The sequence below is a fragment of the Penicillium antarcticum genome (assembly GCF_028974205.1).
Source record: "Penicillium antarcticum strain IBT 31339 chromosome Unknown utg000009l_segment0_segment0, whole genome shotgun sequence".
NCBI lineage: Eukaryota > Fungi > Ascomycota > Eurotiomycetes > Eurotiales > Aspergillaceae > Penicillium > Penicillium antarcticum.
In genome coordinates this window covers 742,519-767,538 of record NW_026695307.1, presented here as the reverse complement: position 1 = coordinate 767,538, position 25,020 = coordinate 742,519, and the positions used below count along the sequence as shown (strand labels likewise).

Below are 25,020 nucleotides of genomic sequence, written 5' to 3'. Positions count from 1 at the left end.
ACAAGGACATAAAACATAGAGAATTTAGGTGCAGCCAAGGGTCAACACATCATTCCAAAGCAAACCTCTCGATCTCTGCATCTGGAAATGCTTCTGCACTCGGAAGCCTCGATGCCACCCCACGTACTGTATTGGTATTTACGTCATGTTTGTACCTGCAGGTGGGCTTCCCACTCGTATTATACATGTTTGTGACCAAAACCCACAGTTTTTCATGGTCACCTCATCTCATCGCATTTATTTTCTTCTCATCTTCTTGCTTTCTCTCTATCTTCTCTCTCTATACTTTGTGACTTTTTGTCAACTCTACTGTTGTGTTGTACTATCCCCACGCGACAAGGCGGTCACCCCAAACAGACGCCATCGCGCGTGTCGATCGGCCTAGGGATTATCGATAATAACATCCAGCCACACAATATCAACGGGGCTTGACGACTCACTTTCTTTTCTTGTTTACAAACCTTTGCTACGGAGTATCGTGGTTTATTTTCCCTTCCTTTTTTCCGGTGGCAAATTACAAATCCGCTGGCTCTGACGTTCTGGTTCTCTGGTTCTCTGAACACTCTTCCGATCTTGGGGGCGCTGAAATCCGGACCCAGACTTGACTTTGTTTTTTTTCTCTTTGCTTTTCGCCTTCGACTTGCCTCATCTTTGTTGCCTTTGTTGGGTACTCGGACTTGGACTTGTCAACACACTAAATTCCATTTGCGACCCGGCAATTACACTTTTAGAAAGGAAGATCCAAATTCTTGAGATATGCCGCTATCAAACCGCCGCCGCGCGCGGCGCAAGGAAATCCAACTGCAGGAAACCTCGGACGCAGAGGCACCGGACTCATCGCCCAGCCGACCCTCCGCAAAGAAGCGCAAGGTAAGTCAAAACAAAGCCAGTCCGAGACGCAACCCACCCCCGCGCAGAACAGGAACTAAAACCCGATGTTTTCCTCTCATCCAGGTTGACCGCCGCGCCTCTCCTCCCCGCAACGTCAAACACGAGTCCGGCGACGAGGCCGAAGACTCAACAGGCGACCACGAACCAGCCACCAATCAAGACCTGGTCGATCTAGTCATCTCATACTTGAACACGCCCCGCGAAGAACTGCGCGTCTCGCGCGACCACTCCAACACCAAAACCGAGAATACACAGCGCATCCAGGCCTACGCGAAGATCGCCGGCCGCAACTGGACCTATTACGTCAAAACCTTGCATGTCAATATCGGTCGCGAGCCGGACCGCGAGCCGAGAGCCCCCGAGCAGTCCAGCCCCGTTGCCATTGCCGCTCGTGCATTGCCCGATGTCCATGTCGACTTGGGCCCGAGCAAGTTCGTATCCCGTCTACACGCGGAGATCTTTTACGATGGCGAGGAGACGCCCGCCTGGCATATCCGCGTCAACGGCCGGAACGGCGTGCGCTTGAACAATGGCATTATCAAGCGCGGCACTGATGCGATTTTGTCATGTGGCGATATCATCGAGGTGGCTAATACTCAGATGATGTTCGTGACGCCTGGCGATGAGGCCAACATCCAACCTAGCTTTATTGAACGCGCTCAGCGCATTGCCAGTGGCCAAGAGCCGGATCCGGCTTCGGTTGCCTGGGATGCATCGCAACATGCCCATCCTCTCCAGACGTCTCAGAACAGTGAGGCTGCCCGGCCTTCTTCGTCTGGTGGGCCTTCGTTGGCGCCTGCTCCGCAATTCCTCAAGCGCCAGGTTACGCCGCCGCCGCGCTCGCCTGATACTGCCGGCCAGCGCACGGCCAAGCAGTCGCCACTTTATAACCGTGGTATGATGATGGAGAGCACGGAGGAGATTGACTACAGCAATGATTCATCTAAGGATTTGAAGCCGCCGTACAGCTATGCCACGCTTATTGCTCAGGCTATCTTTTCCAGTGAAGAGGAGAAGCTTACGCTGAACAGCATCTACAATTGGATCATGGACCGATATGCCTTTTACCGACACTCTCAGAGTGGCTGGCAGAACTCGATTCGTCACAACCTGTCCCTGAACAAGGCGTTCCAGAAAGTCCCCCGCCGGACAGATGAGCCGGGCAAGGGCATGAAGTGGCAGATTGCTGCAGAGCATCGGGAGGAGTACCGGAAGAAGCAGATGCGCAAGGGTGGCACGCAGTCTTCTGCGCCATCATCCCCAGCTACAAAGGAGCCCCCATCATCAGCACGCGGAGCACATGTCACATCCATCGACACTTCATTCTCCGGTACAGCAAAGAAATCCCCGCCAGTCTCATCGCCCGGGTTCAGTTCATTCCCCGTGGCCCCAGTCGAAGCCTACACCCCAGAGCGCGGCTCAAGACTCGGCCGCGGCGTTGGCTCCGACCATCCCCTCCGCCACATGAACCCACGCGACTACGAAGAACCATCCCCGCTACCCGCGCGCGCAAGCCACGTCCAAAACAGCAGCAACAACCTCACCCGCGCATACGGGATGTCCGACAATGTAACGGGCTCCCCACCTGTCCTCTCCTCCTCATACTACAACGAAGAACCCTCCTCGATGATAACGCCCGCACCCCAACGCCAACAACCCCGCCTCCCACCCCCAAGCACAGCACAGATCCCATCAAAGTTCATGCCCATGAGCTCGCCGGCTCAGTTCTGGAAGTTCGCTGATATCGGCTCTACGCCTGCCCGTCCAGTGCCGGATATGAGTCCGCTCAAGGGCGAGGTGGAGGATCGTATTATTGGCGGGTTCCCGAGTAGTAGTCCCCCGCCGGCGAACCTGGCTAGTCCTTCTAAGCCTGGGACGTCGAATGGGGTGGGTTCTGGGCAGAAGTTGCCGCCTATTCAGACGGAGCCTTCCGATCATGGGGCTCATGGTTCCAGGAAGGAGGAGAGAGAGGAGGAAGAGGATGATGGTTCGGGCTTCGATCTTGCTAGGTACGTTCATATCATACATATACTTGGCTTTTACGTTTGTGACATTTACTAATACTCGAACAGGGGCTTCCAACCTATCGGTTCATACCATCGCCAACTAAGTAACGCTGCTCGTGCAACAGCTACTTAATTTGCTTTTGTCTGTCATGATGTATAACATGTCCACTATCCGAAGGAGTGTTTATGTTTGTCTTTTTTCTCACCTCTTTCATGCTTCCGCATTACGAATGGTGTTGGTGACTCTGTTATTGGTTTTGTTTCTGTTTTCTTGTTGATTTTATCCTTTTTATCTGTCGAAATGTTTACTTGCAGACATTGCTTGGGAACGGAGTTCGAGTTGAAACTGTTTTCATTTTGCTTATCTCTTTCGCTTGGGGTTGTGGACACTCGGCGTTTTCTGCTTTTTCTGTTTATTTCTGTGCTGTCATTCTGGTAGATGGCTTTGTATGTATGGCTTCGACTTTGTCGGCCGTGTATGATATTCTCACATACAATAACGTTTGCATGCAACCGTGTTCCCTGGAATTGAGTAGAAGTAACTGAAATCATGGTTTTTTTCAAACTAACTCTATATAAATCAATTTATGTTTTACTTCCCCATGCTTTTATCCCGAAAACTACACCCAGAGCACCCTCCACAGCCTGGATACCACAAAACCTACTGACAGGGCTCAGCATTAGGCCAAAACCTCTCCTCCAACCAAAGAATCTGCTTCCACCACTCCAAACACCGGCCACGCATAGTCTCCGACTCCTCAGCCCCCTTGAGCTGCCCAGCCATCTCGTCAACCACATCCCCAATGGAATCAACAAACCCCTCAAACTCAACACTAGACCAATTCCGAATAAACTGGCCCCGCAATGCGCCCCCATCCGCATCCCCAGAAAAGTCCTTCCCCTCCTTCGAATGCTCGCTCATACACTCAGCAGCAAACCTCCACGCTCGCAGGTAACAAACCTCCGTAGCCCACAACACAGCCAACCCTTCCAAAACCGAAACCCCAGCACTACCAGCACTCATAAACATATCAATATACGCCCTCGTCGTCCGACTAGCAGAGAACAAAATAGTCCCGCACCGCTCAAGCTCGGTAGCAACATCCGTCTTTTCAAGCGTACGTCCTGGTCCCGCTGTGCCTGCATTCGTGGCTGTAGGTGTAGGCGTCAACACCTCCCCAAACGGCGAGAGGTTCTGAGCAGATGGTGCATCGAATTGCGGGAGTGGAACGCACGTCTCGCTCCCGGCGGGCATCTGGCACTCGCCCTGCGAACGGCACAGACCATGGTCTGCATTGTGTGCACCGGACCCGGTAGCAGCAGCGCCGGACGAGCCAGAACCCGAACCGGAATCGTTGAGAGAGGTGTCACGTGCTAGCAGGGCTTTGCCGTCGCGGCCGCCTGTGAAGCCCGGGCAGGCGCTTGAGCCTGCAGTTGAGATTCCGGCAGAGTTTGTGATGTATCGGCCTGAGCCGCAGGATGTTAGGACTATGCCGCCTTCTTCTGGGGAGATGGCTGTTAAGTCTAGACCGTAGTCGTTTGCGGTTTTCTCGAAGAAGGCGAGTTCAGTGCGAATGTTGACGAGGGCGTCGATGAGGACTGTTATTGCTTTTTGTTCGGGGCTACTGTGGAGTGGGGTCGGGCTTGAGGGGGCTTGGGATGGGAGGCGAATTTTCGCTAGGAGGAGGCCTATGAAGCGGATGTAGGATTGGGCGTAGAGACGGTCTTGGGAAAGCCATTGGCTCAGTGTTGATTTTGGGAGGGTGCCGCGTCCTGCTGCTGCTAGGAAGGGATGGTTTGTTGCTCTTGCTAGGCCATTGGGTGTGCTTCCTAGGAGGTAGGTTGTTAGGGGGCCTTGGCTGGTCATTTTGGGGGCTTGTCGTTGGAGAATTGGAGGGGATGGTCGATTTAGAGTAGGGAGCTGGTGGGGGCGATAGTGGGATGAAGATGTGGGTATGTCGTCAGATCTGAGCTTGGACTTGCCCCATGTCTTACCTGGTAATTAATTGTGTTATATCTTTATGTTCATGTATTTTCGATATATGCAGGGCATACTTATGGCCCATTTAATGTGGTGTTTTATGATGCGTAGACAAGATGTTCAACAAATAGACAACTACGGTACACACATATACCTGGAGCTCTTCTAGCTAGGTAGTCACGCACAACAACCTGACTGGCAGCGCAGTGGTAAAAAATTTAAGTCTGAATATGCATTTGTTTCCATAGCTACCAAAGCTCAAACGTTGATTGTGCACATTTCCGTAGTATCTTCAACTTGGACGTTTCCTCCAGACATACAATTCAGATCTCTGCGTTTGTCAATTCACCACTTATTCTCAGTAGACCTTCCACGCTTCATGTTGCGTCTCCTTGGGCTATTTCTCAAGTCACTCCATGGTGTCCTCCTTGGTATCCTTCTTGGTCCCCGTGGAAACTTCAACCTCCTCCTCATAGGCCCATGGCTTCTCTCCAGCAGCCTTTATCATCAGACGCACAAGACCATGCAGGATGTAGTGCGCATCGTTGCCAGCATTGTGCATGTTGACATGCAAGACCTGCAGCGATCTCAGAACATTTGCCAGGCCTCGGTTCTGAAGCTCGCCAGATTCGGCCCGGTACAGCTCTGCTAGGTCAAGAGTGTCATAGAAGATACAACGAGGCGTATCGTAATCAAGGAAAACCTGGCTTTTGTTGGTCTTGAGCTGTTTGATATCGCTCTTCATGTCCAAGCCAACCAGTACAATATTGCGAGTATGCATCTTCCACCAGCTGACCGGGTCTTTGACAGTGGGAACCATGTACGGAGGCTTGAATGCTCTATCAACGATCCGTCCGACATGGGCAGATGGGACAAGCTCGCTCTCGCCAAAGTCAAAGCTATCAGGGCACCCGTGGCAGAACTCCATGTTGACCCACTGGCGATATTCCTCCACGCGCAGGTGTCGAGACCGGATACGGGCTGCCCACATCTCGCCATAGTCGCCCGGAACCACACTTTCCAGGTCCATCGTATCAAGAATCGAGATGCCCACTTCGGTCATCTGCCGGGTCTCTCGCTCATTCCATTCAACATCAATGGCGATAAATATAGGCGAGTCTTGGAAAGTCCATTTGACGGTGCGCGTGGGATCGATCGGTTTAATCTCACCGTTGGCAAACGAAGACTGGTGCGTGTTTGCTCTCCATGGGGGTCGCAGACCAAAGAAGGCCATAGCACGGCCGAGATGTTCTTCGGCCTCTTGCTTCCTTTTCAATTGCTGGGCCACCTTCGTGGGATCTTTCTTCTTGATCATATCAAAAGACAGACGGATGTTTGCTTCGAATGCCTTCATAACAGCAGCCTCAACATTGTATGACCAAACTCCCCAGTCAGGACCAGAAGGAGGAATAGTCTGGACCAGCTGATCCTTCTTATCAGAGCTGCTGCTTCGGCCAAGAAACACCGGAAGCGGGATGTTGTCATTGTCAAAGGTAAGCACCATACCCTTTTTACCAGTACCAGTGAGGTAAATCTTGCTGTTCAAGGCTTTGCTCATCTCTGCAATGAAGGAAATGGCCTGGTCGGTGGGAATGAGAAGCAATGCTTCTCCATTGATGGCCATTGGAACACTCAGGTAGTACCTAGAGACATGTCAGTGGAAATTGATCCGACTCATTGTTATCCACATACAAATCCCAAGCGTGCATCCAGAACTTCCCTCCATCATAAAACTCCTTGGAGACTCTGTGAGCCAAGGATCCGCTCATATGCCTGAATGGAAAACGAGCAAGAGCAAGAGCCGGAGTAAAAGACGAGGTGACAGAAGACAGAGTGCCCTGATCCGCGAGAATGATGGTTGAATCCTCGGAGTGGCCAAGATCGGGGTTGGAGGCTGCGTTCAAGGTGGCATCGTCGCTGGGTTGTGTGGGAGAGTGCGGGGACTCGGGGTCCTGAGATAATGAAGTCAAATAATCATCATCGCTTTCCTGGTCAAATCCTTCCTGCACGCCTGTTCCGGGGACGTAGGTACGGATGTATGAAAGTGGATAATGACGAGTAAGAGGAAGCTGGGGAGCTGGTGGAGAGTGACCAGGGCCGCTCTCACTTACACCTTCCCCGGTACCGCGCTGCCTATTCAGACTAGCGGCAGGACTAACACCATCCATGCCGTCTTCGAAAAGCAACTTGAAACGATCACGAGGGTCCATCGTTGCGCAAACGAGATAAAGAAGATCGCGTGGAGAGAAGAGAAGAAGAAGATAGTCTCAGTTTGTGATGTCAAACAGACGCGTAGCTCTTAGCGCGCTTTCGCTGTCTAGATAGGAAGTCGTAGAAAGTCATTTTTGGAAGGAGCGACACAAAAGCGTAGAATATCATTGCTGCGATCACTGGCTAAGAACAAAGTCACTTTGAACTGTCCTTAGATGATGTGTTTACATATTGCACATGTACAGGTAGTTACTGGGTTCATTGTATCCCGTTTTTGAACACAGGACTCCAAAAAGGTGCTGGGGGAAGAAAAGTGAGGTTAATTGCGGAACATGTATAGATCGGACGTGCACGTGATGAGGAAGCTCCCAGGACGGGAACGGGGCAATGATGACCCGATGTTTGGGACCTCGTGCCGTGAGGCATCTAGCTACTGTGTCGCGAAGCAAGGCTTAAGATCGCCGATTCTTGTTGTTTCTTAATTTTGTTATCGCTTATTAGACCCTCCAATATATTGTGTTGTGATCTGGCGACACGACAACAATTTTGCGGCCCGCTACCTCCTACCAAACATGGCCATGACGGACGAGACAGACGACAGCGGGGGCGTCATCCTCGATGGCCCCTTCGATCCTGATGCCCAAGCAACCGTGACGGATTTCATAGACTATACCGAATATCTCCCCGCCGACCTCATCCGCTCGTTGACCCTCATCCGCGGCCTCGACGATCGATACCTCGACTCGGCGCAGGGAGTGCACCAGCTCACCCAAATATATGGTCAACTCCCCGGGCTTCCAGCGGACAATCGACCGGGCGCCATCGAGTTGCGCAAAGATATCTCACTTCAAATGGATCGCGCGATCAATGCGCGCGAGTCGGCGTATGCCGAGGCCTGTCGGCTGTACGACGTCGTGGATCGCGACTTCGACCGACTGGGTTGTATCCGTCAGAAGCTGGAAGCACTTCCCAAACCACCATCATCGGAACCGTCGCCGGCCCCAGAACCCACACCCAAGCGTGCGCGTACCAACAAGAAGCCAGAAGGAACTAACCCGACGCGTATCACCCTTCGCGTTGATAATCGCAGACCTAGAGATCGCAAGAGGAGAAAACACCATATGGGTCTTGATGGAGCAGGCTTTGACCCTGACTCCCCAATCGCTAGTACGGAGCAATCAGATGCGGAGACCGAGCTCAACACAATTATGCCCAAGCCATCCAGACCGAAGAAGGAAAAGCCACGCCGTCAAAGTTCGGGCAATGGACAGTCCACTGCTCAAGCTCTAGCACAGTTGAAACCACCACCTGATGATGCGAAGTTGGGTAGCGAGGACCTGCCATGGTTGCGGCTGACCGAATGGGAAATGACACGACTGCGAAAGAAGATGAAGAAGAATGCTGTATGGCAACCCAGTGAGGTAATGATTCACCGCGAGCTGGCTCTTGCAAACCGAGGATGGGAAGCCTATAGGTTAGCCAAGGCTCTGGCGGAAGAGACAGGCGCGGAGTTCATTGACTGCGACAACATTGAGCAGACTCGCCGGGGTGAGGCTGCCAAGGACCTGGAAGAAACGAAACTGAGCAACCGCGGAATGAAACTGAACGAAGCAAAGAAGTTGAAGCGCGAACAGTTGGCTCGTGAACAAGCTTTGATGGATGGCGATGGAGTATTGCCCAAGGCTATACAAAGCCCTGCTCAGCCAACACCTGCCGCGAACCGGTCTTCACGGAAGAGAAAGAGAGAGGAGGCTATGGTTGAAGAGCCTGAAGCCGTGCTGCCTGAGCCTACTCCAGTACCAGTCCCTGCACCGGCCCCAGTTTCTGCACCCGCACCCGCACCTGCGTCAGCGCCAGCACCCGCGACCTCTTCCCGATCTGGCGCTCGACGTAGATCCAGTCGAGGAGCCGCCATGGCCACAGAAGCCAGTAATGAAACCGTCTCTCCGATCAAGACTCGTGTCTCTCCTCCCGCCGAAGCCCATGTTTCCCCTCCCCTCCCCAGTCCCACTGGTTCCCGCCGCTCCAATCGATCATTCGTCCAACCTATTACCACACCTACTCCTCCCGTGACCCGACCCTCCTCACGGCGTTCAGCAGCGGCTGCATCAATCGAGGCAGGCGCCTTAAGTGGAATCCATGCCGCTTTAGCAGCCAGTGGACGTGACCAGCGCATCAAGAGCGCAACACCTACCCACAAAGCTCAGATTCGCGAATCATCACATGCCCCGAGCGTTCAAGGTCCTGTTCGTAGACGAAAGCGCCCTGCACCAGGTCCCATTTCTTCTGGCCAGGATGGTGGAGCAGCGGTGAGCTATGGACGCCGAAAGGCCAAGCCAGGAAAGAAGCGCATTAACCTCCGTGATTCTCAGGATGTTCGGGTTGACGAGGATGGCGTACTTGAGCAGATTGATGTGAATGAGCCTCGATACTGTCTCTGCGGAGATGTCAGTTTTGGGACAATGATTTGTTGTGAGAATCAAGATGTGAGTCTTACTTTTTTGTCCTCTCAATCAGATCAAATACTAACCTGACTTAGTGTGATCGCGAATGGTTCCATCTGGACTGTGTTGGTCTCACGGAAGTCCCCTCGCGCACAGCCAAGTGGTACTGCCCTCAGTGTCGGGTCAAACTTCACAAGGGAGAAGACGGTATTATCAAGGGGGGATCACGACGTTAGTTATGGGATGAATTGAATTTTCTTGCATGATACCACGAGATGCGTTTGCGGGTTTTCTGCACACTACTTGCTGATTTATGGCGTTCGGAGTCTTGAAACCGGTTGGCTGTTATGTCAAGCTATTTTTTCTCAGCCGAGTAATTTTTCTTTGTCCAACTATCAATCATTTTATCCAGACGTGGTACATCTGTCCTTGAATTCAAGATCTCTGCGTATCGTTTCTATCCTTTGAAAGAAGTATCATATGTAGGGTTCTCTGCAGTTGGCCGCTCCCGGGCAATCAGGAAAATATGCCCAGCAAACATGTTCTGAGACACACCTGTGATCTTTCAAAAGATCAATCTACGCCTATTGATTGGAAGTATTCTTCAATCTTAAATTTGGTACATTGTTCGCAATACTGTCTTACTAGATACATATTTCTCTCGTAGATAAACAATTCTGCTCTGTCTTCCTTGATCAGAGGGACTCAAAATGATACCCACCTAAAGCGCCATCATTAGAAGACCAGCCACCACAGCTCCCATACCAGAAGTCATCGTCAACCAACCGCTAACAAAAACAGCAGGACCAACAGTTCCAGCTGCAGCCCCCTTGGAGGTCGAAGTACTAGCAGAGCCCCCAGAGCCCCCAGTAGGATGAGAAGTAACAGTACCAGTTCCGGCAGCGCCACCAGCCTGGTTAACAAGGGCCTTACAGTCACTCGAGGCATCCTTGACAGACTGTACCTTGGCCGCACCATTGAAATCACAAGCAGAACTGGCCTTCTTCTGACTTTCATAGTATCGGTTGAACGCCTGAGACAGCTGGTCCTTGCTACCACAAACACTGTAGGCACCATAATCACCAGTAGTCGCATTATGCGCAATACCATCACAAATATGCTTCCCATATCCACAAACTTGAGCAAAGAGATCAGTGTAGTCCTCCGCCTTTACGGAATCGCTAACCACACATGACAGACTAGAAACCATACAAGAGCAAAGCTGAGAATCCGGAGTCGGGGGTAGAGGACTGGACTTGGCGAGCCAGTTCTCGTCAAGGGTAGGGCATGCACGGGGCGAATTAGTCGGTGAATAACTGGCGCTGTTGGTACCGCTAGGAGTCGCGCTTTGAATCTGGCTGGAGTAGTAGCTGAAATCGACCTCTGTGCTGACAGAACTGCCGTCTACAGAGACGAGGCCGTAATGGTTGTCCGTTTCGAAGTACATGTAGACGATGCCACCGCTCCATACGTCGCTCATTTGGGGGCCGAAGAGGACGGGGACGTCGGTGAATTTGCGGGGTCGCACGGTTATGCAGCCGTATTCTGAGAAGAAGACTGGGATGGAGTAATTTGAGTACTCTTCGGTTCGAGCTTTGTATCCTGAGTCTTGGAATGTTTGGTCGCCGCACCATTCGTAGATGTTATAGCCGAAGAAATCGATTGCGCTTGACTGATCGCCGCAGTTGAGGTAGTCTGAGAGTGTTGTTCGGATATTTTCTTGATCGGTTGTTGCGTAGCCGATGGCGAGTGAGCTGCGATAATTCTTGTCCGTGATGTAGGACTTCATATCACGAGCGGCAGCTTTGATAAAGGCCGCGGCGTTCGTTTGGTTTGGCTGGTTGACAACTTCGTTGCCGACGAAGAAACCAATGACATTGTCGTACTTGTGGAAAGTATCGATGACACTGGTGTATCGCTCGTATTGATCGACCGTCCACACGGGCGAGTTCGCTTCGATAGAGATATCGGGCGAAGACAGGTCGCTGATCACGTAGATGCCTGCGTCGGCCAGCTTTTGCATACAGTCATCGTGGTCCTTGGTTGGGTCCAGCGTGTATGTTCGGATCACATTTGTGCGCAATTGCGTGAGATAGGGAATGTCGCGCTCGCACTTGGTGAGATCGAAGAGGGGATCCTGGTAGCCAGAGTCGCTGGTCTGACCAGTGCCATCGGCTCCTCCGCCGCTGTAGTTCTCTGCGGGTTTATTAGTACTGACTGGAGGTAGCAAATGTTGGCGCCCTACCCTGGTAGGCTATGCCTCGAATGTAGCTAGTCCCTTGGGTTATTATATGTGGCTTGCATAGACCGAGTAAAACTTACAATTCAGTTCCATTGTTGGAGTAGAAGAACTTGGAGCCCTGAGGAGTATAATGTTAGTGTGGTGCTTCCGAAAGGGCCGAGGTACCTACTTTGATTTCGATGGCGGGGGTGCTGGCAAGAGCAGTTTCCACGAGCAGCAAGGCCGCCGTGAGAGCCCGGAAATTCATTAGGAATAAACGAATGTACAGTCCGAGAGATCCGGCGTGGCGACAAGCGAGCGTGGTGGACAAAACAAACGTGAAGTAGAAAGTCCCAGGGAGTACAGCCTCGCCTCCAAATGTATGCAGCAGCCTAGAAATAAGCCTCGCGACGAGGTCGCATGGATTGTAAGCGAGGCTATGCTAGCCAAACCATGTCTCGAATGTCTCAGGCTAATTCCTTTGTTGGGGGCATCCGACATTAGACGGTTTGAGCAGCTAGCACTAAACAAGCCCTTTTCAGGCGGAACCAGTGATCTCGCTAATCCGGAATCAAGCAATTCTCTATACTCCGTCCAGGCTCTACCAAAGGGCCCGAGCGTCTTGTGATTAAAAGCAGAGCTATTGGCAAGCTAGTATAAATATACGAGATTGCGATTTGGTGAGCCCAGGGGTCAACGTCGCTGTAGAAACCGTCTTCCTACTACTTCAATACAAGTGAAAATTTGCTTCTCGCTTCAAAATCTAAGACGAAGCCGCAACTAATACTGAAAAATCGGAGCTCATAGACATATGCCGAGTCAGTAATTTCCGTGCATATCGATCGCACTCCCCAACCCCTGGATGCCCGTGATCTCGAAAATAACCGGCGCAGAAGTTCTCCCTTTTGACGCCAACGCGGGTAGGGGGCCGTACCCACTCAGGGCACAGCTCGCTTCGTTAACTACAGTGAGTCACCTTCCTGAGCATTTCCCCTCTGTAGAGAGTTTTACAGGGGAAACTATATATACGGTGCAACAGAATCCATAATCCAATCCTCATAGATTTATAGGGTTGAATACAATCAGGCCTGAATACAAGCCTCGCCAAGCTTCTATGACCTGACCCGCGCCCACCACCGATCAACAATGAACTCGAGGTGCACAGGCCAAGATCGACTATCGCAGCTGCCTGTCGAGCTCCTGGTCATTACTCTCCAGCAATGTACAAACTTCACTTCGCTATGGAGTCTGATTAATACATCCTCACGTCTGTCCGCCATATTCAATGCGCGAGCTTGTGAGATCGTCAGCACTGTTCTGAACACAATTCCGTCCCCCACTCGAGTCCTTATGCAAGCTGTTTTCTCCATGCAAAAAGGTACCTTCGCATGCAAATCTCTTCGTGAAGCCCGAATCTGGGGGTCAGGACATGACCAATGTGAGCCTTTAAAGTACGTGTCAGGAACTTCCTCGCAGTTACGATGCTTTGTCCGTTTGTGCCATCATGTTCACGTTTTAGCTCACATGGCCATTGAATCTTGCATTCAACGATGCCTCAAGAGCCCTTTGGGACAACGAAGATTTCCCGAGGGCTTCGAAGATCCAACATGGACTGAAGAACAACGGATGCTGCTGGGCTTTTGGCGATTCATGTACTGGAATCAACTCAAAACAGACATGAAGAGAGGTTTGTTACGATGGACTCGCCTTGACTTGGCAAAGCTGGAACGTTGGTTGCCGTATGAGGATTCTCCTGCGGTCTTCGGCAAGCAGGCATACACTGCGCTCTTCTATATCGAAGATCTCATCGCCCCAGGAGCGCCAAAAAGAAAGCTGCCCGCGTTACATATAAAGTCATTTGAATTGCTTGAACTTCCGAAAGAAAAGGAGTTTGGATGGAAGTGTCAACCAGCTCCCTCTTCGCTGGCTATCACTCAACATTGGCAACCTGGTGAGAAGTTTCATGAATTGACTGCCCCTGAAGTCATTCAAAAAATTGCACGATTATATAGCGCCGAGCATGATGAACTGTCCGATCTTACTCACGTGAGTTGCCCGCGTGGCTATTGTAACGGAAGTTCAAGCGTCAAAGACGAGGGGTATAGCTCGGATTCTAGCTCAGGCTCTAACTCTGGAGGCGATATTAACCCCCAAACTGGTGAGCGTTTACGTATTCGTTCTCCTCATGGATCTACCTTAAGGTACCCTACCTCTGAAGAGGATACTGAAATCCAGTATTGGTCAGTATTGACGCGTCATTTTCATGACTGGAATCCACGACCAGTGCGAGATTTTGATTCGGAATTGAAGGAGAGAGATGAGTGGTTTGACTTAGGAAGACCGCCACTTGGGCTGCGGTTTTGGCGCAGCATGTCCTTGGATCCAGAAGGAGGACCTGCCAAGTACATGTGGTTCGAGGGCTACATACGGTATGGATTTGCCCTCTGGGAAGAGAAGCGCATGATTGATCTTGGCTTGTGGTCGAATGGCATCATAGACGATATGTCGGAGTATTACCAGCGGTGGTATCAATTTCTTCACCCCGAGGATATCTCCCGTTATAAGGTAAAGAGCCGCTTTCTTCGCTCCGAGGACGAACTTATGAATGAGGCTTAGTGGTCGTAATTTATATTGATCTAATTATCACACGGAAGGTTGTCCCTATCTAATTGTCCCAGTAAAGTCTTGTTATCTGTGTTATCGGTACAATGCGATGGAGTTTGAAATTACCCAACACGGCATCGTTCGAGTCGGAGGCTTGGCTCTCCAAATACTTGAACCGATATATTATGGAACAGCCCTATTGTGATGTATGATGGCACATGGGGCAATCAAGCATCGCGTTAGAGCCTCATCAGTGCCGATCTCTATATCAATAAGGCTCGGCCCGCCCCACCATGTACATGAGATCGGGGGAAATACGGGGATCTACCACAGATGTATCATAATAATATGCATGCCTCTACTTGTATCCAGATATATGGTCCGATGGTCGTAATTCGTATTTCTAGCGACGACTCAACTAGGGCTTAGGTTCCACTGATTTAGACGAAGCGCAGTATTTTTACGACTAACGTAGCATCTTGTTTAGTATTGAAAGAGTATTGAAAAGAAAATATACTTCACGGAGGATGAGGCTAAAAATTTGAAATAGTTTTGAATGTATATGTCAGAATATATAAGAGAGTATTATAACGAACAAAGCAGATCCACTTCCTTATGCCTCAATAGAAGACAAACATATTAACTCATTAACAAAGACCATCCCAAGCAAGCGAATGCTTCACGACTCCTTGGCCCACTGCTTGCCACTCCACAGACCGCCGGTAGTCCATAGCCAATAGTCCCGACCCTTGATGGCCCACACCATCCAACTAGGCACCTGGTAGCCCATGGCGGCGCCGACACCCTTGCTCTTTCCAATTGGCACAAGCTGCATTTCCCGCGTGTCCTCCTTGAAAATACGATCAGCAGCAACGGCACTTTCGGCCTTCCCAGTGGCAAGAAGCAAATCACGTTTAATATTCGCACACAGAATGGGAACCGTATTCAGGATGTTGTGTACCGCAGGACGTGCATGCGATCCCACATCACCAACAGCATAGACCCGTGGACCAGCAGCGTCTACACGCAGGGTTCCCGAATTGGTCTCAACCTGGCCCCTAGGCGTCAATAGAGACTCGTGGATGAAGCTGGTGTTGGGCTTTGCGCCAGTGGCTGGGATGTAAATGTCGGCTCCGAGGGTTTTGCCATCTTCCAGGGTCACTGTCGCATTGGTCGTCAGAGCACCCTCGGTTCCTGCGCCGGGTGGTGAGACACTCGTAACGCGAGAGCCCTTGATAACTTTCACGCCAACATGAGCGAGGAGTTCTTCGGCCTTCTTGGCGATCGCAGGTCGCAAAACGGGGAGGATCTTTGTGTCTGATGTCACCAGGGTAATGGGGACCTTGGGATTCTGCTGTCCATGGCTGAACCAGCCCGAGCGACCGTTTAGATATTCACCTAGCTCTCCAGCTGTCTCGACACCGGCTGGGCCTCCACCCGCAATGACAATGCTTTTGGCATTCGGGAGAGCTGTGCGGAATGATTTCCAGCTATCGCGCAGGGATTCAGAGTCGCGGTTCAGTGATAGTAGAGGCGATGCAGTGGATGCGCCTGTGGCAATGATAAGCGCATGGTAATCGATCTGCTCGGTGTTGCCGCCCTTGAGGATCACAGTGACATGGCGATCGCTGTGGTCGAGTGCCGTCGCGGTGCCTTTAATAAACCGGAAACCGCTCGGGTACTGCTCGAATTGCTTTGGTACGCTGACGAAGAGCTTGTCCTGGGGAAACATATCGTCTGAGATCAATGCGCGAGGGGTTGCTGGGCGACAAATGACCTCCGACGAGGTGCTGACAAGGACGACCTGATAGCTAGCCTTGTCGGGCAGCTGAGGAACAACATGTTTGAGAAGGTAGTGCGCGACGGACACGCCCCCGTAAGAGCCGCCCAATACGACAAGATTCTTGCTCTCCTTAGCCATCGTTAGTAGACACTGAGAACTTAGGAATTAGACAAGGCCGAGAGATGATAGAAGATGCAAGTAATAGAGGACTGGAGAGAAGTTCCCCCTCTCCTATTCTCTTGGCCTAGCATTACCAATCTAGCCTTCTCTGACTCATGGCTTGTGACGGGTTCAATCGCCTTTGAGTACTTTTGGTGGCTGACGGCCCAAGACAGGGATGCACTCGACCGAGCCGACCCAACGCGACTTCGGATCCCGACTGCCGCCCTGCGGAGGTCGGAGCCCGGACTTTTTTCACCCGACACTTTCAACCTCAGATTGTTCTCATCCGGTCGCCGAAGTAGAGGATCATGGAGAGAATGAGAATTGAAAAGAGATGGTTTGTGGGATATAGAAGAGCGATGCATCCGCGCTGGGTTCCTAATTGCCCTCTTGGACATCGCCCGTGAAATAACAACGAGCAAACTCAGCCTTACCACTATGGCTCCCACTCAATCTCCCATCTTCCAGGCCCTCAGCGAGGAGTCCTATTCGGAATCACCTTTGACTGACGAGGCAAAAGACAATGCCCTCTATTGGTGGAACACTAGTGCCCGCGACTTGGCCAACATGCTCCACCAGGCGAACTATACCGAAGAGGTGCAGCGTGGGTTTCTCAGCTACTACCGCGATAACATCTGCCCTCGTCTCGGTGGCAAACCAGACAAAGACTCGGCCCCGAGTGGCGTCGGATGGGATGGCAACCCGTTGGAGTACAGCTTTGAACTGAAGGGCTCAACCAAGAAGAAGTCGGTGCGATTTGTTGTAGATCTCACCGAGTGCCGGCCCTCCAATCCCGATGAGCCGCTCAGCATGAAGAACACGCAGGAGATGGTCGATCTGCTTGCGGAAAAGACCCCCAACTTTGATGATACTTGGTACCAAGTACTCAAGGAATGGTTCGTGTACTCGCACCTGTCTCCGGCTGAGCAGGTGGCCTTGATTGCCAAAGCCGGCCAGCAAACATCGGTAATTATTGGCTTCGATATCTACCCTCGTCTCTCGAGTCCAGAGCAACTGCCGGTCATGGGCAAGGTCTACTTCCCGCCATGCTATGTTGCCTCCGACAAGGGAATCACTCGCTGGCAGGCGGTGCGCCAGATCATTCAGAAACTTCCCGGCGTGGAATCATTCCCTAACATCCTGAAATCAACGGAGATCATCAACAGCTACCTCGCAGAGAAGCCAGAAGCATGGCAAATGGGAACTCGGTACCTGGCAACCGATCTAGTGTCTCCGGCCAAGGCCCGCTTCAAGGTCTATATGCGTTGCTTTGATACTAGCTTCGAAGGTATCTGGGACTACTACACGCTCGGTGGTCGTATCCCAGATCTGGATGAGGACAAGGAGAAGTTCCGCCAACTCATGGACATGGTCAGTGGAACGACGTACGCGGAGACACGCAGCACGGATCAGATGGAATTGAATCGATTCACGTCCGCTACGAAGAAGCTGACTGCCATATACTTCAACATCTCACCTGACAACCCTTACCCAGCACCTAAGCTCTGCATCTACCCATCTAACTTTGCGCAAGATGATGGAGTCATTGCGCGGGGCTTGGATGAATGGCTGGATAAGTATGGATGGAGTGATGATACTAAGTCCATGGAGGATCAAGTTAAGGGTGTATTGTAAGTGGTTTCCTCCAATCACTGTGGGCCGTCTTATACTAATTTCCTACCAGCACTCACCGTAAGCTCGAGGAGAAGGCGGGTATCTTTACCTTTATTGGAATTGGCAGGAAAGAAGATCCAACGAAAAAAGACTTGAGTATTCAGGTGTACATGACTCCAGAGTTGTACAGAGACCCTCGTTATTAGATAGATTGGTGGGGGTTTTCAAATCAACGCCTGTTGGAAATGAGTCATAGAGACCATTTCCCTTTCTCAGAGGAACTCAAGCGCTATTTTGAATCAGACGCATCACTTCCAATGATCAAACAGAATATGCGCCAGTTTAGAATGTTACACACAGCAAATTAGCAAGTAGCAGCTCAGCGTTTTATGTATACATCGGTGTTCCAAGTAGAAGAGATTTGCTAGCTTATAATCTCTATGAATCAAGTAGAAAGTGAGTATATCTAGCTTAGACTGGGGATAAAATGCAGATAACAAGGCACAGAATTTATAGTAGGTAGAATTAGGCTTGTACAAGCATTCCATGTCACCGTCGCTAATGTACTCAGTCGTTATCATCGAATTCTTCTGTCTTCTATTGCTAGCAGATCAAAATGCTCACATCCGTTCCTGTTTTTCTTTCGCCGCATTCTCGTACGAAAACTTACCTTGCGGCAGCAACCGATATATGCTACTGTTCCGGGTCATAGCAACACCTTCAGTCAACTTCCTTTCCATGATCGTATCTTCCAAAATAACCATCGAAAACTTCTTCAGTGCTTTCTTTCGCTTCTCCCGGGGTTTGATGCAGCAAACTAACTTCGTCAAATGGAACTTCTGCGAAGATTGAAGATCTTGTTGCCTCTCTATCTCTGGGGTTATATCCACCAGGAAAGGTACGATGCGCAATACTGCGATTATCCTAAATAGCAATACTTCTAGGTTCACATTTCCAGCGAGTAGTGCAGGCATCCGCAGAATAGAGTGCTCGTGAAGAAATTCAAGGACATGCTTTGACTCCAAGCCGCTCAACTTGGGCTGTTAATCACAAATTACTTCTGTGTGACAGGATGGGTACGAACCTAAAGCCATTGTGGTGTTTGAATTTGTATATAAAACACAAGAAGACTGCTGCACAGAAAGCAAAACTTACCAGAGGGTGCTCCGTCCTAAAGGTTTCCGAAGTGCCGCCAAGAGCAACAGATAGCGCATATGCTTGCTGCATTGAACTGTTAAATCGGATTTAAATGTTCCTCCGAAAAGAATTGGGCAGAAATTAATCTCGGAACTGTGGACGGCAGTAAGACCACTTAGAGACTGCTTCAATGCTTCACTATGGGCATCAAACAGCTTCGCTTTGCTTGTAAGCAATGTGTCGTCACCAGAGGGAGAATGACGAACAAAGCGCGATATGGTGTATGATGGCAGATTTACTTTGAAAGAGTGGTCCACGAGGTAGTCCGCGCCATAAGATTCGAATGCGCGGACATCGCTAAATAATGAGTCAGTTCTCAAACCGACTTGCCCTGTCTCGCCTCCCTAACCATATCTAACATACCCATAGGGTTGGAATATATTCTGTCGCCAATGGCGAGAACTAAATGCTCGATACAACGAATTTGATCAAAAATTTGCCGGTGTCTCATTAGAGGCTGACCACATTTTTGGCAATTTGGTGGGCTGTCGGCTACACCATCGCTAGATTACTTGCCTGGGCGCTTTTTGGATGTGCGGCTGATGCCGAAAGCTGCCTAAGTGCAAACAATATGGGGTGGAGATATGTTCATTTCACCTGTAGTAGATTGATAACTGTGCTGTCACTATTGCGAGTGTTCGTGATTCGAATGCCACAAAAACCGAAATGCATGATCACTCAGAATTGAGATTAAAGACATGATTGAGCTTCTCATCGATCTTGCCACACCCTATGAAGGTCCAATGTCATTTGACGTTGTAACTCAAAGACCAAGGTTCTGTTTTGGACTCTGTGTGATCATTAACTGGATTGGTGGTATCGTTGCGGGTTTTGATTGGAAGCTACTCCAATGTAAATACGACTACCCCCCTATTTTTATGTGGCAGCCTAGATGTATTGCTCGTAGGGACAAGTCTCCCTTTGTCCTTTGGGACCATGACCCAGAGAAATGTTTAGTTCTTCTAGTCAGGAATAAATTTCCTAGAGCACACTGAGGTATTTTGTACTGCACATAACGATGACCTTCAGTGATGACAAAAATATGTGCCAGTCTAGAATGTTGACTATAGCAAATCATTAAGGAGAAAGCCAGGCAGCATATGTACGGGTAGCTACAGTCAACTCGTGCTCATTGACAGATCAACAGCATGTTTTAAGCATCAGAATACGAGCAGTACATAACAAGCAATTGGTTAGGCACAAAAGGATCTTCATGCATACCTGTGGTTCAATCACGGGAGCGCTCCTAAACAAGGTGCTGCGAATATATTGGATCCATCGCATAATTATGAAGATCATAACTGTTCCCAGGGAGGTCGCATGAGGCCCGAGAACAGAGGGCATTTCAGCGTCAGCCTCCACGGTTTAATACTCTAGACTTCTGTGTACCCTGGGTTTTCTACATCAGCCTTTGCAGACTCTTGCGCCATGCCAAGGGCGCCCTGCTCCAAGTAAACCAGCTGAGAGTGCGGACTTGATTTGACCCTGAAGAAAAGTCCGCAAAATCGGCCCAGCAGTGGCCCCAAATCACTTGGTACAGTCAGACAAACTAGGATCATGCAGATGAGCGGTTGAAACACGGCAGTACGATTTGCGGAGAGATTCATAGGCGGGATATCGCTGTAACCCTGATGCAATATACTGATTGGCTCACCCCTTGATTGCGTAAATGTCATCTACCTCAATTGATAATGCTGAGGATTTGTATACATCCATTGGAGGACTTAGACCACCTTCCCGCTCCGAGGGGAAGGGCACGGGTCCACGGGTCCACAGGTTCGGGCTTGGGCCGAGAGATTAGTAATCATTCGGGCGAATGGCGTTTGATATGGAAATTGGCATGTTGCGCGATGATACGCGACAAAGGGGTCCAATATATCTAATCAAGAGTGGCTTTCAGAAGGTCTCGCCATAGATACCTGAGTCCAATGATGCTCTGTATCCTTATCAATTCTCATAATCTCTTCAGGCTTTGCGACGCGATACACTCTTGCAGAATTCCCATGCATGCCACGTTTTGATGATTTTCCATAGGAATTTTCGGCCCCCATCCATGGGGCTTAGACCAATGGTATGCACCGACTGTAGACCTGCAGTCAACCTGAAGGATTACACAGCCGAACTAGAGGCGTTAGCTTTGCGAGCAAAATTGCTGCCAATATGCTCGACACCTGGCCGCTTGATTCATTTAGATTGTTTACTAACCATTCTAGTCCCAGAAATTTAGTTCTCTTACTACCATATAAACTTCAGCCGCCTGAGACCTCTAGAGCGTTTACCTAAAAAGGTATTCCATCGCTCTGGGCGCTTCGGACCGGACCGCCCAGCTCCGGATGGCGAGTTCCGGAAACCATTTCGACACAGTAAGCTTCAAAAGGAGTCCTTAGCTTCGGTCAGGCAGTCATTGACGCCGCTGTCACAGATACTGTTCGACTAGCGCCAAGAAAGGGTTGTGTATCCGATTGGTCAATCTCCACTATCAGGAAGCCTAACCCGGTCTCGCTAACTCGTTCTGGTATAGTGCATATTAGGGCCGACCAAAGTATCGCGCTAGGCTGGATTAAGTATATCGTGCACCCTGAAGGGTTCTCGAGATCGTACTCGAGCTGCAAGATTTGGTAAGAAGGTGTGGCGGAGAGAGGGTAAGTGGGACACGATTGGCGGCGGACAGGACGGAAACACATCACCTGGTACGAAGTGCATATCTCCAAGGCTGATATTGTTATTTTTGTTTATTCTTATTGCATTCATCTACGCCCGGCGGGCCCTTTGGTTCTGAGATCTCCACGGGATGATGGTAACTGCGTGAAGCTATCGCATTGTTACATAGAGGTGGCAAATGGCGCCGAGAGCTCTATATACGAAAGGATCACCCTAATGCAAGGCCCGTGAGGCTGCTCACTCAGATTGACGCCATCTAATGTAACTCGTGGTAGACAGATATGATTACTCTTGGTAAGCCATATTGTTACGAGATCTTAAACTGTAGAGCTGGCGTCTTTGCTGAGTGTTTAGATATCTCTTTTATCACTCCGTACAGAATGGCCAAAGTTTCCAAGAAAGCAAGTATAGCAGTTTCCACCGATATACATGGATACTGACAAGTTAGAACTGGGCAACGCCCGATGGTGCATGCACTAGCTGCCGTGCCCGGAAGATCAAGTGCGATAGAGAGAAACCCCAATGTAGCAGCTGCCTCGGTGATCAACATGAATGCATTTACTCCTCCCCTCCAAAGAGGGTCAACCATATCAAAGTGCTGTATGCAACATTTCCCCCTATGACCGAGACATACATTTTGACCCCACTTTAGATGCGAGAGCTTCGATGAGATCCAAGATCGCTTGATCATGATGGAGAAACAGCTTTCTCAGCTGACAGCGACGCTCGGGAAGACGAATTCTACAGAACACGTCGATATTCTCGAAAAAGTCTCCCCGAGTCAAAATCCGACCAGCTTCGGTCATGTAGTGCGTGATACTGATGGCCAAATCGAGCGATACCATGGTCCCTGGACACTACTTGCCCAATGTCGCCAACTTGAGACTGACTTGGCATGCTGGCCCGAGGTTAGCACGCTTCTGACCAGGATGGTACATGACACTATGAGATTGTCTTTGGATTCTTTTTCTGCAGGACTGGCTGATATGAAAATTTGCCTGCCACCCCGGCAGCTCTTGTCTGTTATGGTGGAGTGCTTCCTGAAGAACGCTGATTACGCCACGAGCATCTTCGATCATCAATCTCTCTATCATGCAGTTGACCGGGTGTACCAGAATTCTGCCAATCCCGAGGAAAAGCCCTGGGTACTGTGTTTCAATCTCATCATCCTGCTTACCTTGGGAGCGGAACACCCCTTGCAGAGTGAAGACCCGTTCGTAAGACCCATGCTCCAAGCCGTCCACGTAGCTGCAGGAAACTCGAGATTATTTATGGAGCCGAGACTGGTTAGCGTTCAAGCCTTAGCCTTGTTTGTAAGTGATGAAGTCCTCTTGATTGTTTCGCCTCTGACAGCCTCCGAGAGCCTTTTTGTGCAGCAATGCTATACCGACAATGAAGCTCTCGGTGACTCCATATTTGCCCAAGCATGCCAGCTGGCTCGCCAGATGGGATTGTCCCAGCCTCGCGGACATGCGACAGCCTCCATTCTGACCCCGGCCGAGGCAGACGAGCGACAGCGCGTTTATCAATCGCTGTACATTCGCAATCGATACTCTACTACCGCATCTGGAGGTCTTGTGTGGTTGCCCAACGTTTCAGCATTCACTGGCACTGTTGCAGCACTTGCAGTACATTGGGAGCTTGCAAAACTACAAGATGAGGTGCATCGAGTGCTCGGGGCTTCCGATCTTACATCGTCGGATTGTCGCGTCGCCGTGGCCCAACTCCGCGAGAAACTCAAAGTATGGCAAGAAACATATCTTATGACATTCAGTACCGAAGCAATGACCGTGGATCGCGTCGTGCTATATTTGAACTTCCTGGGAATTCGCATGTATATCAGCAAGGAGAGCAAAGATACAGACCGAGAGGAAGTCCTAGACGATTGCCGCCTGAGCTGTCTCCTGGTCATTGTGTCATGCACCCAACTGCATAAGGTCGATTTGCAAAATCAGCTTTATGACCTTCTGCATAAATTGAGCTCCTCGCGCGAGAAATCAGACTCTATGTCGCAGTCGTCTCGGGCATCCACCCCGTCATCCTCATCCTCCTCTAATTCTACAGGTGACAAACTAGCGCAACCTGCCCCTTTGGCGGAAACCTCCTCAAACAATAACTTCTCAAACAACCCATCGATTCTACTTCCGCTTCATCGTCTTGCAAAAGTTTTCCCCATCACCGCTATATTCATGCTCGGACGACATATTCTTGGCGTTACCACAAACGGCAAATCTTCAACCACATTCAGGACTGAACACGATAACAACTCAGACATTCTCCTACTCCAATCTTTGCTACTATGCTTTCAAAAAAGCCCACCTTTCCTGGGGAACAACAAGCAGCCCGATTCATGCAGTTACAGACTTGGCCAAGCCCTCGACCACCTGGTCAACATCATCCATACTATGACATCTCAACGGACCTCCCCGAGGGGTCAATACTCCAAGAGCCCGAATAACGACATAGAAGCAAATGAACATTTATGCAGAAACTTCATGGCATCACAAAGCCTCCCCCAGGCCACCGATCTGTCAAGTTTCTGGTATTCGAGGGAGATGACCGGGCATACACCGATGGACATTTCAATATCAGATTTCCAATCTGCGTGGCCAACCCCACAAGATTCTCTAGGCTCGTCAACTATGCCGCTGCTTACATCTGAGGGCTCAATTTATACACCGGCTATGGAAGCAACGCCGATCATGTCCATGTCGAACACACCATTGGACCTCTCGGGGATTTTTGGTCCGACAGAGCCGGATGTTCAGGGAGGGTGGAATGTAGTCAGTGATGTTTCAGATATTTTACAGCACAGTAGACCACCTATAAAGAGACGGCGAACTAATGAGGATAAACTCTGATGAAGGCGCTGGTTCTTATTGGGCTTTTTATGTGAGGTTATCTATAAAAAGCGTTGCGGAATCATTTTGCGCCATTAATCTTTCGGTATATAGTCCTCGTTTTCCCTTCTTCTTGTTTGCTCGGTTCTAGTTATGGATTGTGTCTCCCTCGATTAGAACTTAAATCTAGAGAGTGTGACGAATTCTGATAAATGCTTCTCATGACCATTCACATTTGATGCAATTGACATCTTTCTCTTTATAGGACCGTCATGCCTTTCTAATATCTCTTCAAGAAACACAATGTCTTTTAAATCTTGAATTACCACAAAGATTGCAATAGTAGGGTAATATGTCCACATCCTCTATTCGAACAAGTTACGCATGGAGAAACACACGATATGT

At 50.1% G+C, this 25,020-nt stretch overlaps 9 protein-coding genes across 9 annotated transcripts; 5 read left to right on the top strand and 4 right to left on the bottom strand.

Moving 5' to 3' along the window:
* Positions 1 to 756: 756 nt before the first annotated feature.
* On the top strand, positions 757 to 3,030 carry N7508_008648 (putative forkhead transcription factor Fkh1/2; the record flags this gene model as incomplete). Its single annotated transcript, XM_058466711.1, has 3 exons — positions 757 to 870; positions 955 to 2,900; positions 2,964 to 3,030. 3 exons carry the CDS (start codon positions 757 to 759, stop codon positions 3,028 to 3,030), a joined length of 2,127 nt encoding a protein of 708 aa, XP_058314557.1.
* Positions 3,031 to 3,558: 528 nt separating this feature from the next.
* N7508_008647 (putative transcription regulator PAB1642) lies at positions 3,559 to 4,764 on the bottom strand (the record flags this gene model as incomplete). Its single annotated transcript, XM_058466710.1, has 1 exon — positions 3,559 to 4,764. The coding sequence occupies one exon, from the start codon at positions 4,762 to 4,764 to the stop codon at positions 3,559 to 3,561; it is 1,206 nt and encodes a 401-aa protein (XP_058314556.1).
* Positions 4,765 to 5,287: 523 nt separating this feature from the next.
* Positions 5,288 to 7,088, bottom strand: N7508_008646 (uncharacterized protein; the record flags this gene model as incomplete). Its single annotated transcript, XM_058466709.1, has 2 exons — positions 5,288 to 6,521; positions 6,571 to 7,088. The coding sequence occupies 2 exons, from the start codon at positions 7,086 to 7,088 to the stop codon at positions 5,288 to 5,290; spliced, it is 1,752 nt and encodes a 583-aa protein (XP_058314555.1).
* A 573-nt stretch (positions 7,089 to 7,661) lies between these two features.
* On the top strand, positions 7,662 to 9,769 carry N7508_008645 (putative PHD finger domain protein; the record flags this gene model as incomplete). The annotated part of the gene is made up of 2 exons (XM_058466708.1): positions 7,662 to 9,575; positions 9,629 to 9,769. 2 exons carry the CDS (start codon positions 7,662 to 7,664, stop codon positions 9,767 to 9,769), a joined length of 2,055 nt encoding a protein of 684 aa, XP_058314554.1.
* A 485-nt stretch (positions 9,770 to 10,254) lies between these two features.
* On the bottom strand, positions 10,255 to 12,022 carry N7508_008644 (glycoside hydrolase family 72 protein; the record flags this gene model as incomplete). The annotated part of the gene is made up of 4 exons (XM_058466707.1): positions 10,255 to 11,729; positions 11,779 to 11,804; positions 11,856 to 11,893; positions 11,945 to 12,022. 4 exons carry the CDS (start codon positions 12,020 to 12,022, stop codon positions 10,255 to 10,257), a joined length of 1,617 nt encoding a protein of 538 aa, XP_058314553.1.
* A 1,256-nt stretch (positions 12,023 to 13,278) lies between these two features.
* Positions 13,279 to 14,370, top strand: N7508_008643 (uncharacterized protein; the record flags this gene model as incomplete). The annotated part of the gene is made up of 1 exon (XM_058466706.1): positions 13,279 to 14,370. One exon carries the CDS (start codon positions 13,279 to 13,281, stop codon positions 14,368 to 14,370), a length of 1,092 nt encoding a protein of 363 aa, XP_058314552.1.
* Positions 14,371 to 15,037: 667 nt separating this feature from the next.
* On the bottom strand, positions 15,038 to 16,279 carry N7508_008642 (NAD(P)/FAD-dependent oxidoreductase; the record flags this gene model as incomplete). The annotated part of the gene is made up of 1 exon (XM_058466705.1): positions 15,038 to 16,279. The coding sequence occupies one exon, from the start codon at positions 16,277 to 16,279 to the stop codon at positions 15,038 to 15,040; it is 1,242 nt and encodes a 413-aa protein (XP_058314551.1).
* Positions 16,280 to 16,741: 462 nt separating this feature from the next.
* On the top strand, positions 16,742 to 18,123 carry N7508_008641 (uncharacterized protein; the record flags this gene model as incomplete). Its single annotated transcript, XM_058466704.1, has 2 exons — positions 16,742 to 17,934; positions 17,988 to 18,123. 2 exons carry the CDS (start codon positions 16,742 to 16,744, stop codon positions 18,121 to 18,123), a joined length of 1,329 nt encoding a protein of 442 aa, XP_058314550.1.
* Positions 18,124 to 22,464: 4,341 nt separating this feature from the next.
* On the top strand, positions 22,465 to 24,636 carry N7508_008640 (fungal specific transcription factor domain-containing protein; the record flags this gene model as incomplete). Its single annotated transcript, XM_058466703.1, has 1 exon — positions 22,465 to 24,636. One exon carries the CDS (start codon positions 22,465 to 22,467, stop codon positions 24,634 to 24,636), a length of 2,172 nt encoding a protein of 723 aa, XP_058314549.1.
* Between the last annotated feature and the right edge of the window lie 384 nt (positions 24,637 to 25,020).